Below are 18,992 nucleotides of genomic sequence, written 5' to 3' on the forward strand. Positions count from 1 at the left end.
TATGCGTAAATACTATGACCACAGTTGATTAAAAATAAAGAGATTTTATCTTTCCATTATTCTCTCAGATTTATTAAATTTAACACGGAGCCTCGACACCGCTATGCGTACTACCTTGTTACACTTCGAGAAGGATATGTGTGAGAGAGAGAAAGAGAAAGATAGAAAGAGAGAGAGGAAGAGAGAGATGTTTTATTATATCCGGAACCTGTAAATACATCGTATAGCGGAGGCTTCTTGAAATTAGGCTTAAAAGTACCGTAATTGTAAGAGTTGATTAAATTATTGTATATGCACGACGAAATTACGAAGTCGAAGTTTATTTCTCCTTTTTGTTTCTGGTATATTGACTCGTCGATCGACGCAGGCTCGACTTAGCGACTGTGCAATGCGAGGATGAATCAAGTTGAGTTGCAAGGCGGTGATGAGAGACGGTGTGTCGTCTCAGGTGAAATTTTCGCTGAGAGGAGCCCGATTCTGCCGGTCTGCACCTTCTTCCCCGGGACATTTGATGTATCAATGAAAAGAAAAAAAGAATAGGTATACAAGGGCGTTTTTCTATCCACCTCTCGCAGGACGCATTTCACACGTGCGAAAGAGCTCGATGCCCGTGCCGATGCATGTTCCGATGCGTTTATTTATTACGTACGAATATCACGTCGAGATATCGCGACAATAAAGTATACGAATACGTTCTGCCTTGCAAAATCGCGATAATGTCGCACCGAAATTCCGCCGGAATTGGACGAAACGTACACTAACCGAGCGAGAACGTTGATTGCATTGAAATCTCATGCGAGTTCCCGGCGAGGATTCCCCAAGACGCAACGAAACAACGGCGAAATGAGATTGATCGAGACAGAGAGAGAGAGAGAGAGAGAGAGAGAGAGAATCACGTATTTAAGTAGTTTTTAGACACCGTTATATATAAACCAAGAAAGTGACTTTGAATTTTCACGTTGTACAATTGTAAACATGAGAGGGTATAGCCTGTAACTACTTGTAATTTAATATTAAAGGATCAACACACCCAACAAGATATCTCAACTGCCTGTCGTAAATAAATGAAACTTGTATAAAAGCTGTAAATTATACAAAAACGCGACTCTTCGAGCATACAATCCCGCGCGAGCGCTTTCGACGAGAGGATCGTCGTTTGATTTCCTGCTCGATCGATCGAGGCGCCAGTTTGTACATTTAGTGTAAAAAAAGACCTTACGTTGTATGTAATTTCGATTTTCGACGACGAGATGCGGCTTTGGCGGCAGAGGTGAACCTCACGGAGAAGCTTCGCGAGCGCCCGCATCTCGATGCGGCTCCGAGCGAAGTAGCGAAGCGAGCGAGTTATGTGTTCGTTATTATGTAAATGTGACTATATCGTTGTTCTCTTTCATTAAACATTGTCATTATGATTGTCGGATTTTATACTGTCATTATAAATTATATATATATATATATCGTTATTATATTATTAGATTTATCATCATCGGAGATTCGTCATTGTTATTATTAACTTTATATTATAGTTATTATTATTATTATTATTATTATTATATTGTAGCGCGTATACGGATATACACGAGATCGATGTAACTTGTATATTGTATATTTTCATATTTGTATAAAGGTATTTTTTATGCTGAACGCTTCGTTGAAGTGAATTGTGTATACACCATGACCACCGTCGGCGGCGTTTCGCGAAGAACACTGTCGATTCGTCGTCATTATCATCGTCGACGTCGTTGTTGTTGTTAACGTCAGCGAAAGGGAATACCGGTGAGCGTTTCTTCCCACCGTGGGGGCAATTAGACGACACTTCTGCGAAACGGAGATACACACTCGCACTTGTTATGTTTGTGAAATAAAGTATGTTACGAGCTACGCATGTTCTTCTCCAGTTTTGCACCCGTTCGCTTAGCGCGAACTCAGACTGTTCGCCCGCACCGAGTCACCCACGCGGTCGTGCCGCATTGCATGCTTGTACAGATTTTTTGAGAAAGTCGTTTCCGTTTCATGGTATAAACCGTATCACCGTCGCCACATCGTCCTACTTGAGCGCAGGAAACGTCAGCCGTACGATTAGGCAACTTTAGTCGCGTACGATTTCAAAATGATATCGCAGCCATTTTCACATTTGAACTTTCGTCTCAGAATATCCCGAAGGAACTGTCATGTTTAAGAACATACAGTGCTCCTAGGACACCCTGTCTAATTCTGCTACGAGATGTACACGACGCAAACTACAAGAGTATCTACAACTATATTTCAACAATTTTTATAATTTAGTATGTATTTTAGAGAAACGCACACATCAGTCTCTATACAAATAAAACTACATGACAGGCAATTTTTGTATAAAATACCGGTACCAAATATACGCAGTGCTGATGGACAGTCCGTACCAAGTAATTATGTAACTTAAATGCTCGTTCCTTAAAACCACCTTCGTCTGGCCGCCGATCGGACCTTTGGGCGTGCCGTAACCAATCAATAAATCTATATACACGGGCTCCGATTCTGCCACCTTGGCCAACGCATTTAAATCTCTGAAACATGTGCAAAAATGTGCATTTTTTATAATTATTATTAACAACGTCTATTATTGTTACATAACTTGAGGAGATGCCAAAGTCGATCAACGAACTTGAGAAGTGTCGATAACATAGAGGCGATCCTCAAAATGTTATATACTGTCATGATCATGCTATAATTCTTTTTGCATCTCTGATATATATATATAATATCAGTAGATTCTTCGATATTAGATTCTTTACCTATAATGCCAGACTCCGCTCGAAGGAGAATTGGAAGGTATAAATGGCGGTCGTGTTTCACCCAGTCTAACAATGCCGACGATTTCCATCGAGTCTGTAATATTTTTCTCCTGCTTGTACGTTAAGCGAGCATTTTTAGGAATCCATCCACGATTCACCATGATGGTTATGCTGAAATGATCAGTGACGGTGTAAATTACAATATATTTATTAGGCAATATCGGAATAATATAACTATTACGTTCTCTCTTCATGAATCAGCTACTAGAAGAAAAGAAAGCAAGAAGCAATTACTCGCGATCCTCTAGCTTGAAAGGCGTGACCACATAAAATCCTGTGCTCGATCTGCCAGAGAATATACCACCGCCTTTCTCACTCAACGCTTGTCCTTTCACGATGAGGCTTCTGGGCCCTATCAGGAATTCCCTCTCATATATAAACTTGCCCCTCACCTTTACACAATAGTATTCCTTGTCGTTGAGTTCATCCAGGCTGAAAGAATAGATTCATATTAAATTATAATTATAAAGCACGTGATAAATTACAAAATTCTTGTAAATTCATATTCATATTTTAGAATTGATATTATGATTTTACTCTAGTGGAAGATCGATAGGCTCCATTGTAGTACGTCGCTCTAAATCGTGTATTAGATTCAACTTCCATCGCCGCCTATTGATTTGCCATGTGCCAAGTCCAAAACAAATGATGGGTATAGCCTGCATTGAAAAAATTGTAATACATAGGAATAAACTCGCACTGTTGGCAGAGTTAAAAGAGGCTGCCTTTTAATTTAAAAACGTGGAAACATATCGTGTGAAATTGTTGTTAAGACAAGGAAGTTTAACGTATCCTGATTTGCACTATAACAGACTTGTTACTGTGATATGTACAAAATTTCATACGACAATTAGCAAGTAATTGTATTTGTTTGTAGCATTACTTGCCAACAAGCTATATCCATACAATCCACTGTCCGAGTCGTGCTGTTCGTATTTATTCTTTATTATAACTTTAGGTCTCGTTGCGATGCTTTTATATCTGGCTTGAGTATTCACACCGCCGAAAGGTAAGACGTGTGCTCTCCTGTCGAGCACACACTTCGTACTTCTCAAACTCTCGTAAATCTTTCTGACTGTAAAATTCATGCTTGACGCTTAATTCTTTGAGGCCGAGAGACAAAATCTTACGTTTTTAATTACAAGTGATTATCATAATTGTACAGAAAATCTCATCCCGTCAAAAGAAACACCAGCGATCTTCAGCAGCCGGAAGAATCAGCTGTCTGTCCACCATCGAAATCAAGGATGCGTTCCATTATTCACTGCGAGTATATTGCTGTCAATTGCGAATGTTTTGGTATGGATCGCAGTAATGATCGTCTAAGGCCGGTATTCATAGTTAAATTTAATATTTAAGACTATCTTAAATTAATCTTCAAATGCTTCGCAGCCAATGAAATAAGCCGTATAGAATTTGAAGAGAAACTTAAGGCTGTCTCAAATATTAGACCTGACTGTGAATATCGGCCTATGAGAAAGAAGTGCCAACGGGGTTATACGACCACTAGTCCGCGATTGGCTGGCACATGTTGCGTTCGGAAACACACATTGTATGCGCACCACTAGACACTAGCCGTTCGAAAACGCTGAAATTGCATTCGGAAACATAGACAGCATGCAGACTACTAGACACCAGTTGTTCTGAAACGTCCAGGTTGCATTCGGAAACATCACTCTTTGATGTGCTTTTGTGACTTCAGTCATTCAAGTCACAAAAGTACACCACGAGTGAAGTTTCCGAACGCAACCTAAGAGAGGCCATAATATTTGCAAGGGTCATAGTGTCACCTTCTTGTCTTAATACAACAATGACATTTTTCTTTATTATACATGTTTTATATAATATGTACTAATCTCGTTATGCAAATTTAAAAAATTGCGTAGTGAAACATGACACATACATACACACGCACACACACATGCATACATACATACATACATATGTACATCCATACATGTACATATATATTTGTAATAATATTACAATTATATATATCGAATTAGTTATTTTAAGCCACAGTAGTGTTCACTTTTTCCTCTTCTTCCTTAATGTATACTTGCGGAATTCAAATTCATACATTATGCTACATTGATTTTGGTCATTTTCAAGTATATTCCATTCTTTGGTGCCAGTAGAAACGCTTTGGGATCAATTTCATAAGGTATTTGCGTTTTCTCGCAAACGTCAATCTTATAGTTCCGCAGCATCTTTATGAGTCCAATTTTGGTCTGGCAAATAGCAAAGCGAGCACCTAGGAGAAATTGGCAACTATTAAGCACAAGCCATTCTAAACTTACGTACGTAGTACAAAACACATCAAGAATATATATTCATAGTACCAATGCAATTTCTTGGACCGTCGCCAAAGGGAAGATACAATATCGGATTCCTAGTTTGCATAACTTCCTCGTTAAATCTCTCCGGATCGAAAACATCCGGATCCGGATATATATTAGGATCTCGGTGAATTGCAAAAACTGGTATAAATATAACTTGGCCTTTCGGTAAATTAATTTCAGTGCCGTTCAAGGTATAATCCGAAGTCGATTTCCTCCTTAGAACCTGCCCTGGCGGGTATTTTCGTAACGTTTCTGTATCGATAACACCAATCATCAGATAATGATTATGATGGCGCATTTATATGAAGTAAAACTAATTTATTTTAAACTCAAGACTGTGTACCGTTGAGAAAAATAACAATATATTTATGTATACAGCGATTCTCTAATCTGCATCGGGAAAGAAACGTACCTTTGAAAACCTTATCCAAATAAGGCATCCCTTTGATGTTGTCGTATGATAAAGAATCACCATTCTTTGCGTACTCGTGGTTAATTTCTTCTCGTAGTTTGTCCTGTATCGTATGATTTTGCGCCAACTCATAAAGTGCATGGCTCATGGTGGCCGATGAAGTTTCAAAACCGGCGAGGAAAAATACGAACGCTTGAGAAGCGATCACACTATCGGTCAGTTCTGAAATGCAGCACCCTCTTTTTCTTGTAAACCGAATTTTATAAACAATTTGACTAGTACATCGACTGGTCGTTTGAACAATTAACATAAACTGAGAAACACAAATAATCATATGCAACTGAAACGAAACTTCCGATTCCATTTCAAACGTTGAATAACCAGTTACTACATCAATGTTATAGATAATATTATGTATAATTTCCCACTGAACAAATGTAACTGTTATATATAGAACATATATCATATTATATTTGAGGATTGTAGAGCAAGAAATTATATAATATTAGTTTAATATTGATTAATGGTTAATCTGTTGCTTCTGAGATACCATAAGTAGAATGTTATTGCGCGATTTGTGAAATTATTTCTCACTCCAATTTACTTCAGTTTTTACATCAAAAAGAATTCTCTCTTTCATATTGTAATATTTTTTATTATATTATATAATATTATATATATTATTAATACCAAGATATTTCATTCAATATTATAGTATTACATATTAAATATTATATATAATATTATATTGTATAATTTTATTATATATTTGATTTCATGGATGGTCTGATAATATGGAATAGATATACTCACCAATATCGATTTTGTCCTGATTCTTTTTTAATTCGCGTAGCGTATCGACGAAATCGTGTCGAACGATATTATTCTTTTCCCGATAGTCGATATTTTCCATGAGAATGCGCATGAAGAATTTGTTGGTCTCCGTTTCCGGTAGGACATAACTGAGAATATTGTAAAGCCATGGCTCGCCTTCTCTTATTGCGAAACGTATTAATTTGTACCATCTCGGAATAAATATCTCTCGTCCCATTTTGCGAAATTCGCTGTCCACGTCCGATATAGAATTCATATCGATACCGAAGGCGCAGCTACCGATGACATCAGTTGTATATTTGGCCGTTAGCTCACGACACTCTATGGGCTCGTTTCTATTCACCAATTGGCCCACGTATGCTTCCAGGTGTTCGGAGCATTCTAACATCAGAGGGAACATATCTTTCAATTTCCCAGCTGTAAAAACAGGCGATAACTTTGTCCTTAACGGTCTCCATCTTTTTGGCTCCAAGGCGACTAGATGTTGCGACAGCGAATCATTCTAAATCAAATTTCTCACTTTATATTCCGATCGAGCGCCACACACATACTATAGATTATAGAAGTCTTTCGTTTGAAATCGCCGATTCGTTGAACTCACAGTTTGTTAATAATTCCTACCTAATTGACACTAACTGACAGTAACATTACGACAATGTTATGTTACCCACTAAACAGAAAAATCGCTCAGATAAAAATTGTAAGGTTTGGAGGGGGACATAAGTCGGTGACTTTAATTTCGTTATATTTTTTGTCGATTGTTCTGTTTCCAAGATATTCCATTCTGTCTCCCCATTTTTGGTAAAGCCTGTGTAACAGTTGCATTGTTGAATGAGAAATTATAACATTATTGTAGCGTTACTGTTAGTTCTTGCTTACCCTGGACGACCCCATTGTGTGTCTAATATCCTACCGTTAAATTTCTCGTGTAATTTGACTCGATGAAAAAAAAGCGAATTCGTGAAATAAACTGAAGCAACGTCACAAAAGTACCTTGTGAGTGGATATTCCCCTGTCAGCAAATTTGGGGAAATCTTTGATGAGAATGTCCTTGATTATATCTGGATCTTTCACGATAAGAACAGGGTTCCTTTTAATGAATATACCGATTAGGGGCTCATCTTTGTAGCTGTTATATACGTCCGCCACAAAAATGTTTATAGCATTTCTGGCAAGCATTGCGTCCTTCACATTGCCAAACAATGGTATTGGTTTTGGACCAGCAATGCCACGAGATTTCCAAAAGTTGAAGGTCGATGTGAGATAGTAATAGATAATAAGGATTACGGCAATGATGCCGCATAGTATTTCCAAAGTTTCCATAATCTTGTGCTAGTCTTCGCCCCACGGCTTTGTTGGTGTCAACAATGAACTTTACTGAAAATAAGCAATATTCTTAAATAAAAATATCTTAAATGAAAATATTATAATAAAAGGAGAAAATGAATTTTCAATTGCTCTATATCGAGGAATCCTGTGACCAGATTCCAGATCACATATATTCAAGAAGAGAATTCAAATTGAGAAAATTATACTTCATACGTGATACGGAATGATATCTATTAAAGTAATTTTTTACTGAAATATTGACGAAATGATAATGAAATAAGGTCGGTTAAGAGAGATTTTCAAATAAATTTTCATTATGTTTTCAGTAAAATATTTCCATCATAATCTTGTCTTGCAAAGCAAAAGACATCGACCGAACATGCTTCTTTCAAAATTTATTTAATTTAATTTAATGTTCATATATTTTAGATATTTGCTTTCTTTGCTTTCAAAAAGGTAATTTTGATACATTTCTTTCTTTTCAAAATATTATTACGACTCATGTATCAAAATATGATTTGCGTATAAAGCTTCGCAAGTTACAAGGAGTTACAATCACAAACGAGTAGAGGGAAACAGCCTACCTGAAAACTTGCACTATTATACGTCCGTATTTCCGTACCAACATTAAGCGTGAACTCAGTTACGAAGGCTCAGATACTGATTGTCAGTGATTCGTACTTGGCTTCAATTATATACCAATGCTTTGTCGCACGAATTTCCTACGATTCACGTGCGTAATTATTATCTGAGTCACGATGAAATGCAAGAACGATATCTTTTAGGACTTCATCTGTGTTCACACACTATCACGTTTGCACGTTTACACGTATATGTTGCGCGATAACGCAACAAGAATCATGAAAAACAAATCATATGTCGGGTTGATAACATACACGTTGCCCTCGTTTACACATTTCTAACCGTACTACATTTATAAAAGACATTTACTAAAACAATTATAATATTTACTACTGATGTAGCAAAATAAGTTTTTAATAAAATAAGTCAAATATATGCAATGTTGATATCGTTTGAAATGGCATCTAATATCACGCAATAGCTAAATACCCGACAGGTTCAAATACTAAGGAACGAATATGCCAAGTGCATCGAAAAATTGGACATACATAGCATCGTAGCATCATGTAGATGCCATCTATATTCAACAGAGACTATAGCTCAGTCAGTGCTTAACCTGTTAACTAGGCATGACGAAATATTTCATACACGAACTACTACTGCAATGGGCATGACGACATTTTTCGTCATGGAAATTTGCCGTAATATTTTGAACGCAAACAAAAAAAATTAATTCCCCGGTTAACAGGTTAATGCAGGTATGGGAGTGACTCACTTTTATCATTTTTCACTTATTTAGAAACATAAATAAGAAGTGACTATTTTCGACACAAATATTACAAAACATTCATCGATTTGACAGACGTTTTTTAAGTAGAAGCATTTAAATATTTACAACAATTTTTCTTCCCCCTGGTAGAAATTTCATTTTTCGATTAGTTACTGGACAGTTTATTAATTTCTGTCTAGTAACTGAGAAGGATTTACGCAGAGAAATACAACAATTTTGTATCCGACGAAGAAATAAGATGGAGTAACGTAATTTATTTCCAAATGTGGGAAAGGAATTGTAAATAATCGACGTAAGTGAGAAGAGACATGCTTTGCGATTAATATTTATTTCTAAAACAAATATATATCCTAAATTTTAATTGCCATATTTATATATATATATTTATTCATTTATATATAAATTATAATTATAGACCTATTTACAGAGCATTAACATTTCGAGGTTTATTATCAAAAACTCTAGCATAACAACTGACGAAAGAGTCTCATTCAGAGAGTACACTTCCTACCTTCTTCAGTCGTCATGTCGTATGCGCAGGTGCAAAATGGGAGGTGTATGGATGCACCTGAAATAATATTTATAATCGTACGTACAAATACGCGCATACCAGATATCTTACATCGTAAATCTCTCCAAAATTCAGACGCGTTCCGACACTTAACAGAGCTATCTCCTCGATTGATCGTTGTCGATCGAAGCTGCTACATTATTATTTATTGTACAGAAACGCGTTCTTGCAAACGCTCGTCTACCTCCTCCTCCGGGAATTTTTACAGATGAAAATTATGCATCGAGAGAGTGAACAACGACAAGTTACAAATCCGCGAAGTTTAATTTTACAGGTCCTGCATCCTTCGATATTCACTGACGGTGTATTGAGTATCTATAATATGTGTAACATAAACCATAAATTTTCGGAACTACCAATGAATATTGGAATGCAGCCTTTAGTCGACGTTACGATCTCACAATTCCGAAAATGCTCATCATGAGACGACTCTACTGAAATAAAAATCGTTTGCACTTTTAACGCTGTATCCTTTTTCAGTCCTTCCCTTCTATCATAGAAATATTATTTATTCATTTTCTTCTACGGAGAGCGTTAATAATAAATGGTAATTTCTCTACGAAGACGATACATGTACTTGGCGAATAAAGTTGAAGAATGCTTTGTAGCATTTCGTAACATTATACCTCTGCCTGAAGGGCTGAAAGAGCTTTTGTATATGTGTATGTGTATGTGTGTATGCACGTTATTTGAAAAGCGTACACACGTTAATACGAGAGAGAGAGAGAGAGAGAGAGAGAGAGAGAGAAAGTTCAAACTAAAGTTAAATTTAACAATTGACTTATGCTTATTTCTACAATCACGATTTAATTCCAATTGACGATTAATTAAACGAAATCGACCAATTCTATCGGCCAATTAGCCGAACTAATGCGATTGATTAATTCCGTCGAGTTAATCGTCGATTCGATTTCAATCGTGATGATAGGAACGGCTAATAATAATCGAAAAAAGATTAACACTCGTTCCTTTTTTTATCTCGAAATAGTCGTTCAGTGTCTTCTCACAATTCGCGCAATAGAGGATGCAAAGTTTTCGCGGGATCTCTCCCTGAATTTCATTCTCTAAACGCGAGATTTCTGTATGACAGAATGCATCAAGAAATGACCGGCTAAAAAGTGCTGTCGGGTTTTAATTTTCTCTCCAAATAGAAATATCGGTTTTAATTCAGGTTTATCTTTAAAAGCATTCCTAGAAGCATTTGAAACATTTTTTTGAAGTATTATTAGCTTTACACGTAGAAGTGTATTATTTAGAAGTATTTTTAGAAGAAGTGTATTTTTTTAAATCGCCAGAGTATTTATAAATAGCATGAGTTGCGAATAAATAATTTCAATTTAATAATAATATGTTATATTTCTAACGATTGTTTACGAATTACCGATCACTCGTAGATATATCCATTCTGCATGTAAAAAATGAGTACTTTCAGATCGCTTATTGTGGAAGATATTTAGTGTCTAATAAATGTGTGTGTGTGTGTGTGTGTATGCGTGTGTATATATGCCCGCCATTATAAAATATTGCTTTAAAAATACTTCATTCTGAATCATCATTACAATCCGCAACGCGTAATTACTAAACACACACCGCTCGATGTTACAATCGTCTGCATGACAAGACGGTATCGTTAGATATTCCCGATACGTTAAATGCACCGCTAAATTGCATTCTCATTCAATATACAAGAAGTGTAACGAGATAAAATATATATAACGATATGAACGTGGATATCGCGATATCCACGTCGTAATGATCGACTCAGTATACTCGACATCTTCCTTTCTACGTTGATGCAAAGTAACGATATCTTTCCGTGACGTGGGCGTTATCGGAATTATCTACGATTGTGACGTAACGTGAGCGTAACGGCCGATATCGCGCACCGTCTTCGTCGTTCGGAGTGAAATCACCTAGCAGCTCGCAGCTCAGTTGTTCTTGCTGTTGAGGGTGACGTCCAGAGGCTCGTCCATGCTCGCTGCGACGTCCTGTTGCTGCTGAGGGTTGCTCGACCCGAGATGATGAAAGAGCGTCGTGACCGGCGGATGCCTAGTGGAGGCGTGATGGTGTCCCTTCAGGGTGAGGTCCATCTCAGCCTCCTGCGGCCGTTCCCTCGCCGCCAGGACGTCGCTCCGATCCACAGGACTCGCGCAGATCCTCGGCGGCGTGGCGCAACGGCACTTCATCCGGTCGGGCGACTTGTCACAAGGTACCGAGTATCTACAAATCCAGCGATAGTTTTGGATTAGATATTTTCCAGATATCCAGATATTTGCTGAACGCATTCATTTACTTGTACATATTAAACATTTGCGACAAGTATTAAATTTGTAACATGGAGAATGTATCAGAATTTATTTCTAAAAAAATATTTACCGGACAGAAAAATCAAAAAATTTAAAATCACTAGGTTTCTTCAACGGAAAAGAAATATTAATTGTAGTAAATATCCTCTGAAATTTAGAACCACCTTACACTTACATTTGGTAATTCATTTACAAATTAAATTATTACTGCGTTCAAGGAAGTATTTATACGATAAAATCCAGAGCAAAATAAAGTTGAATTGATAAAAATATTACTTAATCTAAAAGGCTCTGGAAAATAGATAATTACATTTACTTCATTCTAGCACCCCTTTTCCTTCCTTTGTAATAAATACATGTGGGTTGTAAAATATAGTTTGAAAAATAATAAGTCGTCTCTCACCCTGGCGGCGGCGGCGGCAGGATCCTGAAGTCCCTGCAGACCGCGGGCGGCATAGGACCGCCGGTCTCGGTTAATTTGTCGCTCGATGTCGGCGAGCCCGCGAGGTTCCCTCCCGACGAGGAGGACGGCGAGGTCGAGGAGGCGTCCACGGCAGTTCTCTCGAGGCCGCCGGGGCTGACAGGGGGCGGCCGGCCGAGCAGCAGCGGAGTGGCGCTCCCTAAACCCAAGCATCGCATTCTCCACGCGTCCTGCAGCAATTGTAACCGAGCTTGCTTTCTCCACTTTGCCCGTCTGTTTTGAAACCATACCTGCGGAGGAACCGCTGACCTGACCGATCGTTGCCGTAATTCCGCCCCCTCGACCACCACTACCGCTTCGGGGGCGAGGAAAAATGGCGAACGTCTAAGCGACTACTAAGTAAGACTTAAAGTGATAAAAAGCGATGACCAAATGAGTGAAGGGATATGCTCGAATACGCGGACGGCGCACTGAGAAGAAGAGATTGAAATTTTGCGAAATAAATGTTTCTTGTGATACTCCTCCTTCGATGTTTATTGGTTAGAACAAAATTTCATCGCGACGATGGGACATGTATTTTTGTCAAATATAAACGAAATTTTCTTATTAATTGCTAAGAGGAAAATTTTATTTCGCCGTATTTAAATAAATGCTTATTGCTGTGAAGTAAGCCGTATATTTTGCAAATAAATTCTTAAGTCTTTTTTCTCAGTGCACATTCTCGATTTCGCGGAGTGGAATCTCACTCAAAACAAGCGAAAGTCGGCTGTATTTTCATCCGAAGTGATAGTAAAAACATTGCCTTTACACGATACTTCGATACTACAGATGCAGATGCAATTGCGATAATAAAGGTGTACACGTGTCACGAATCGAGACAAAATCACAATTACGTGTCACTAAATGGTACTTCCGTTACTTTCGAGAACATATTATAAATTAGCTAAAATTTTATCATAAATTAAATAAAACATCTAATATAATTAGAATCCAAAATGTTCCAACTTTCGAACAAAATAAATTTTACGTATCTAATTTAACACGTATATTACCAATTGATTAATTTATATATTAATTTATTTTCACGATGAGGTTACTTTGTCACTAATTGAGACATTTCAATTATATAAACCGCGTTCTAACAAATTCTCCTAAGCGCTATTCGAAGAAATTAAATTATGCCGCACTCCGACATCGAGATCTATCAAACGCGCGAAGGATCCGCGCTGTTCCGGCGGTACCGCCAATTATCAAACGCCCCGGCTAAGATAGTTTACACTCCCCTTTTGCCCCTTTTGTACGAGAGACTCGCGGCTGAGGAGATTCGAAAGCATTAATCGGATTTGCTTGCCGAACTTCCGAGTTTCTCGCGCCCGTTACGCAAAGGCAGCATCGCCCCGTTGTCGTTTCATCGGCCTTGCCCGCCTAATCGTTTCCGCACAATGGTCCGCGCGCGTAACAGCCGCGTATCGCAGCCAGATGTACGCGCCTTTGTGATACGATCGAGTCGGCCAGTTTTGTTCGCGTTCTAATATCATTAATGAATCGAGACATCTGCGCGAGACAACCCGGCCTAATTGAAAAGTCGTCATCGCCCCGATACTTCCTCGATTGCGACCCGGCGAGGAAATTAATCGACCGGACAATCCGTACATCGTGTCACAACAGTTGATTGATTGGGTGACTGAAAGACCGTTTCTTCGAATCACAATCCGTGTCTTTTCGAATCTGAATCTCCGTCGATGATGGATGATGTAAACGAAGATGTAAACATTCATGAAACAGAAACGCGCCGTGATAATCTTGTCCAGATTATACATCACAGAGAAAAAGATTTTTTTGGATTCAATGAAATCTCTTTGATTGAAGCAAATTTGTTAAATTTGAAATTGAGCAAACAAACGAAAGTTCGTTCTTCAATGTCAAGTTTGTTTTTCAACAAAGAATGAACAATAGGTGGCGTGTATCTCTCTTTTTCTCTTTTTAATGAGAAAAGAGAACAATGCGAAGGATTTTGAATTTCGCGCTGTCTTTCTTTCCGATCTGAGCTGATTGCAAACTGCCGCTGATTGCGAAGACGCTTTCGTAATTACGCTTCAAATTTCCAAAATAAGAAAAGAATTTATTAATCCGATCCCTCACGCTGTCCCGCATTTAAACTCGTGTTCTAATTCGCGGTCTCATAAACGTTGTAATATTTTACACGCGTTTCACATGTTTATACGCTCGCTAATAACGGGAATAACGGCGACCAATGGAGAGCGCGGAAATAAATTACGATCGTTAGCTGGTTAATCAAACTTCCGAGCGTGCTCGGAAAGCGAATGGAGCTGAACCGCGCGTGTTTTCCGTAAATAGTTTATTCGGGCTTTAATTAGTGAACGGTTTTAGGGAATGAGGTAATCCGTTGGGAGCTCGCATTTCGTAGATTTTGAGGTTGCAAGTTTTCTTAGCCCTTTGGTTGCCGGGCAGGCAAAGGCATGGCCATTGGCTTTTATCTCGAATAGTTTCCCAGATAAAAGGGTTGTCTTCCTACCCATCGAGCGGCGGAAAGATCAAGAATGTCGACATTTGCCCAAAACTACGAAATACTGAAAACTGAAGAGTATCTCCGATCGCCTTCAAGATCGCTCTTCTCGAAACGATCTTTGATTAAATATTATCCATTGAGTTGAAATTCGTGAGATCGCGACGCTTCTTAAACAACATTTTTCGGTAAAATAAACAAATATCTTACGTGTACAACCAAAAAATATTTATACTTAACCCACGGAATCTATCTGTAATCTATCAATGGAGATTTATTCATTTACTCGTTTATTTCGCGAAAAGACTTGCGAACAAAGGATTGCAGATTCAAATGCTAAGCATGATACACGTATTCTATATCATTGATCGTTTTAAGATTTATCGTGCAAAAGAAAATTTTTAGTACAATAAAATCACCGCTTCAAGTAAAAACTTGTCTTCAAAGTCTTGGAAAAATTAAGAAAACACCCCGTATATTATTATTTATTTGTCACGACAGCATACAATTTGTTGGAGCCTTAAATTATTTTTCTCCGTGCATATTGTTAATAAATAAAAAAAAAGGTTAGAATCGAACAGGATGAAATCGTGATGTCAAATGTGCGAATCGACGTAGGACCGTAGAGTTGATAATCTTTCTAATCGGCCGCTTTGCGACTGTTTTCGCACGAGACGCTTCGATCGTGTTTTCGTTGGGGACATTTCAAATCGATGTTATATTATTTGAAAAAAAAGAAAAAAAATCTCCGAGAGAGGGAAAATTGAGATGCGGGAGCTGAACAAATACTAAAAAAGCAAAACAGCGATAGCGAAGTGATCGCATGGTGGATTCACCTGTACACGTGCTTCCGAGAGCGATATCCGTAGCGCGACTTCCTCTCTGAGGAAAACGTCGGGATAATGCGTCTTCTGGAAGAGGGATTCCAGTTCCTGAAGTTGCTGCGGCGTGAACGTCGTCCGATTGCGTCTCTGCTTGAAAAAGTCACAAGGATTCGACTATTACACACGCCACGAAACGTCAAAGCTCAGCGCTCGCTCGTTATTACGTATTCTCGATAAACTACGGCTGTTAAATTACTCGACGGCTATCAATTATGGTATCAGCCCTGATATGTCACGTCGGAACGCGGTAATATTTTTTTCATTAACGTTCACACACATTTTGCGCATAAAAATGTGCCAGAGGGAAAAAGGAGATATCTCGTGAATTAAATAATATATCCCATAATTATTTCTAGTCCGTTTATGTGTGTGTGTGCGTGTGTGCCAGAGAATCAAAGTGGAAGTGGAATTGAACGAAATGTGAGTGAATTTGAGTATACCTGAAATACGATATTTCTCTTATTCGTCTCGAAGATTCGTACACGAAGCTAACGCCGATATTCCTTTGCAGATATTCACAAAATAAGAAAATATAAATCCTCTTTGATCCTTGATATTATATCAGAGAATCGTATATTGTTATCTCCTCTGTAATTTAATAACGCGAACTTGTCATTATCTGTTAGATAAATTCTACGATGATTTATTATGTTACTTTACGTATATAAACAGGAAAAATTTAAATTGCAATTAAATTTCCAAAAAATATTCAGCTCGTTGGATAGAATTCTGTTTAGAATAGTCCCGCGAGTATTACGATTTGTATTTAACAATCGGGTATTACTCAAATAAACAACAATATAAGACTATTGTTAATTAGGGAATAAAGATAAAAAAGATATAAATTGCAATTAAATTTCAACAGGATATTCAGTGTTTCTTTATGCGCCTCATTACTCGTCATACACAAAAAAAAGATCATTCTACTGCTAAGAAAAGCGATTACTCAATTTATTTTCCTTCTTTTAAGTAATAATTATCCTCGAAAAATAATATTTTGTTGATATATAACAGTTTTAACATAAATATCACAAATTTTGGAAAAAGTTCGTTATCACACACTTAAGAGAAAAATTTATTCTCTCTCTTCTCAGGAATATTATAAACATTATCAAAGAAAAGTTAAATTCAGTTAATTTGAATAAGCAAAACTTATTTTGATTTAATATTCTTAATTGAGGTAATAAATTTACTAAGAATATCAGAAATATATTTTGAATAAATTTGATGCTTGTGATATATTCGCAGGTATATAAAATATATATTTTTCTATATGTTACACTTCACATGATCGCGATTCACCGGAATCGCCAGTGCGCTTTATTTCACCGATCTCGACTTCCGCGTGTACTTCACCCAGACCTTGTCGCGCAAACCATCCGCGATCACGTATGAATACTCGAATACTCGCGCGATTCGAGTAGTGGAGTATCAATTGAAAACAGCGTTCATCGGAGAAAAAAGCCCAATGAACGCTTAGTGATTGTTCTCTGCACGGAAAAAAAGAATTAGAGAATGTGTCAATTGGGATCAATAATCGCTACGCGCCCACTGAGGCCATTTGGTTAAGTTCGTTTTGGAAACTGTCGTACGGAAAGCGTCATTCTTCCTTTATTGTTCATTATATTTTGTAGAATAATAAAATGATGAACACGAAAGTATCTAAACCTAAATTAAAAGCTTTGTCTGCTGAACGCCAGCATTATCACGTGAAAGAAAGAACTCGATTCTCGCGACGGGATAGAGACCAGGTGAAAACTCGGTGATGAGAAATGAAAATCCGAACGGGAAGAAGTGGTATCTCTGTTTCTGTGACCGAGAACATTCGTGTCGGACGTTCGAAGCTGCGTTAGAATTCGGCCGAGACAGCCGAAGACAATTGGCTGAGTGGAAACCTCCTGCAGGAATCTTTCCGTTTCCGCAAACGAATTTGCGTCTGGTCCCCGAAACATTCAGTTACGCCGACGGAATTGCTTCGGGGAACCGAAAAAAGAAACGGCTGATCGGCGCGAGGGACCGAGACGGGGCCGATCAGCACCCGGTCGCTCGTAAGAACTCTGACGGGGAACGAATACAGAATTAAGAGAAACGTACACTGACCTGACGACGACGACCGAACATGTACTCGGTGAGCAGGTCGGCCTGGGGCCCGAGAGGCGATAAGTACGGGCCCGCCATGGGGAGAAAGCGGCCGCGGCGGTCGGTCCCGCTACGGCGCTACCTTGACCGGTCCCGGGGTTGCGCGCAGAGGACGAAGAGGACGATGACGACGACGACGCGCGACTCTCCTCGGCGACTCCACTGGCGGCTCCAGCGGAGATCCTCACTGTCGCAGGACGGGCTGCTCGCTCGGCGCGAACATGGCGAGAGCACTGCCGCGAGTTGTCGCCTCGTTCCGGCGAAGGGTGAGAGAACGGCGCACGGCGAGAGGGTGAAAAACGGATAGAGAGAGAGAAAGGGAGAGAGAGCGAAGAGGAGCGAGCAACCCTCTCGTTCGCGAGCTCGCGCATCAGGGGTAACTGGTTTGCGCGGCGCCATTGGCCGCGTCGCCACCGGGGGGCGGTTCCGCCGCGTTAAGAATCGCGCACACCCCTCCGCGACGACGGTGCAGCTATGTTGAAAATCCGCTAAATCGCGGTCTGCAGCCCTCATCTCTTCTCTTCTCTCCCTCTGCTCGCTCTCTCCTCTGTCCTCTTCTTCCCCTCTCCCCGCCCGGCGACCTCGCAGCGGCCCCGCCGGCGTCGCTCCCTCCTTGCCGCCCACGCTTGTGCTCTTTCTTCGTCATTCTTCACCCGTTCCTTTCGTGCTTTATCCGTTTTCTCTCCCTATCTCTCCCTCTTCCTCCTTTTGGTGTGTGTGTATGTGTGTGTGTGTGTGAGGGAAGGAGGAGGTTTTACCCTTCTCTTCTTCTTCCTCTTCTTCTTCTTCTTCTTCTCCTCCTTCTTCGTCCTTTTCCTCCTCCTCCTCCTCCTTCTCGTCCGACTCTCCTTCTCTCCCGCGTCTTCGTTTTCCGAGGCGGAAATAAGCTCGATCGCTCGGCGAAGGTGGTTTTCTTCGACTTCCGGGGGCAAAACGGTCTCGGTAAAACGGTATATCGTATAGGACGTTGTCGGCACGCAGGTGGTGGCATCGATCAGCATCGATAGGCTTTAAACATGAC

General features: G+C 39.2%; 3 protein-coding genes across 4 annotated transcripts; all 3 read right to left on the minus strand.

Moving 5' to 3' along the window:
• Positions 1–1,590: 1,590 nt before the first annotated feature.
• Positions 1,591–4,270, minus strand: LOC106747816 (surfeit locus protein 1). 2 transcript variants are annotated; one of them, XM_014625736.1, is made up of 5 exons: positions 3,722–4,270; positions 3,372–3,493; positions 3,069–3,266; positions 2,775–2,945; positions 1,591–2,546 (listed from the first exon to the last, which is right to left on the minus strand). In XM_014625736.1, exons 1-5 carry the CDS (start codon positions 3,920–3,922, stop codon positions 2,333–2,335), a joined length of 906 nt encoding a protein of 301 aa, XP_014481222.1. In that variant the 5' UTR covers positions 3,923–4,270; the 3' UTR covers positions 1,591–2,332. The 2 variants fall into 2 exon arrangements, with proteins under 2 accessions (XP_014481222.1, XP_014481223.1); XM_014625737.1 differs by having other exon boundaries at positions 3,718–3,823.
• A 508-nt stretch (positions 4,271–4,778) lies between these two features.
• On the minus strand, positions 4,779–8,518 carry LOC106747831 (cytochrome P450 6A1-like). Its single transcript, XM_014625761.1, has 6 exons — positions 8,336–8,518; positions 7,416–7,799; positions 6,402–6,924; positions 5,589–5,810; positions 5,177–5,428; positions 4,779–5,088 (listed from the first exon to the last, which is right to left on the minus strand). Exons 2-6 carry the CDS (start codon positions 7,743–7,745, stop codon positions 4,916–4,918), a joined length of 1,500 nt encoding a protein of 499 aa, XP_014481247.1. The 5' UTR covers positions 7,746–7,799; positions 8,336–8,518; the 3' UTR covers positions 4,779–4,915.
• A 3,104-nt stretch (positions 8,519–11,622) lies between these two features.
• On the minus strand, positions 11,623–18,010 carry LOC106747832 (homeobox protein aristaless-like 3). Its single transcript, XM_014625762.1, has 4 exons — positions 17,933–18,010; positions 15,785–15,919; positions 12,404–12,711; positions 11,623–11,914 (listed from the first exon to the last, which is right to left on the minus strand). Exons 1-4 carry the CDS (start codon positions 18,008–18,010, stop codon positions 11,623–11,625), a joined length of 813 nt encoding a protein of 270 aa, XP_014481248.1.
• Positions 18,011–18,992: the final 982 nt, after the last annotated feature.

This window comes from Dinoponera quadriceps, unplaced genomic scaffold (assembly GCF_001313825.1).
Source record: "Dinoponera quadriceps isolate SergipeBrazil2010 unplaced genomic scaffold, ASM131382v1 scaffold2358, whole genome shotgun sequence".
Lineage (NCBI taxonomy): Eukaryota > Metazoa > Arthropoda > Insecta > Hymenoptera > Formicidae > Dinoponera > Dinoponera quadriceps.

Coding starts and splice junctions, on each gene's coding strand:
- LOC106747816 (XM_014625736.1), bottom strand. CDS start 3,922: ATGAATTTTACAGTCAGAAAGATTTACGAGAGTTTGAGAAGTACGAAG. Junction 3,494..3,721: donor TGTATGGATATAGCTTGTTG/GCAAGTAATGCT, acceptor TTTTCAATGCAG/GCTATACCCATCATTTGTTT. Junction 2,547..2,774: donor AGCGGAGTCTGGCATTATAG/GTAAAGAATCTA, acceptor CACATGTTTCAG/AGATTTAAATGCGTTGGCCA.
- LOC106747831 (XM_014625761.1), bottom strand. CDS start 7,745: ATGGAAACTTTGGAAATACTATGCGGCATCATTGCCGTAATCCTTATT. Junction 5,811..6,401: donor TCAGGACAAAATCGATATTG/GTGAGTATATCT, acceptor GCTGCATTTCAG/AACTGACCGATAGTGTGATC. Junction 5,089..5,176: donor CGGTCCAAGAAATTGCATTG/GTACTATGAATA, acceptor AATTTCTCCTAG/GTGCTCGCTTTGCTATTTGC.
- LOC106747832 (XM_014625762.1), bottom strand. CDS start 18,010: ATGGCGGGCCCGTACTTATCGCCTCTCGGGCCCCAGGCCGACCTGCTC. Junction 12,712..15,784: donor TCTCGGAAGCACGTGTACAG/GTGAATCCACCA, acceptor GTTCCTCCGCAG/GTATGGTTTCAAAACAGACG. Junction 11,915..12,403: donor CTGCCGCCGCCGCCGCCAGG/GTGAGAGACGAC, acceptor CTGGATTTGTAG/ATACTCGGTACCTTGTGACA.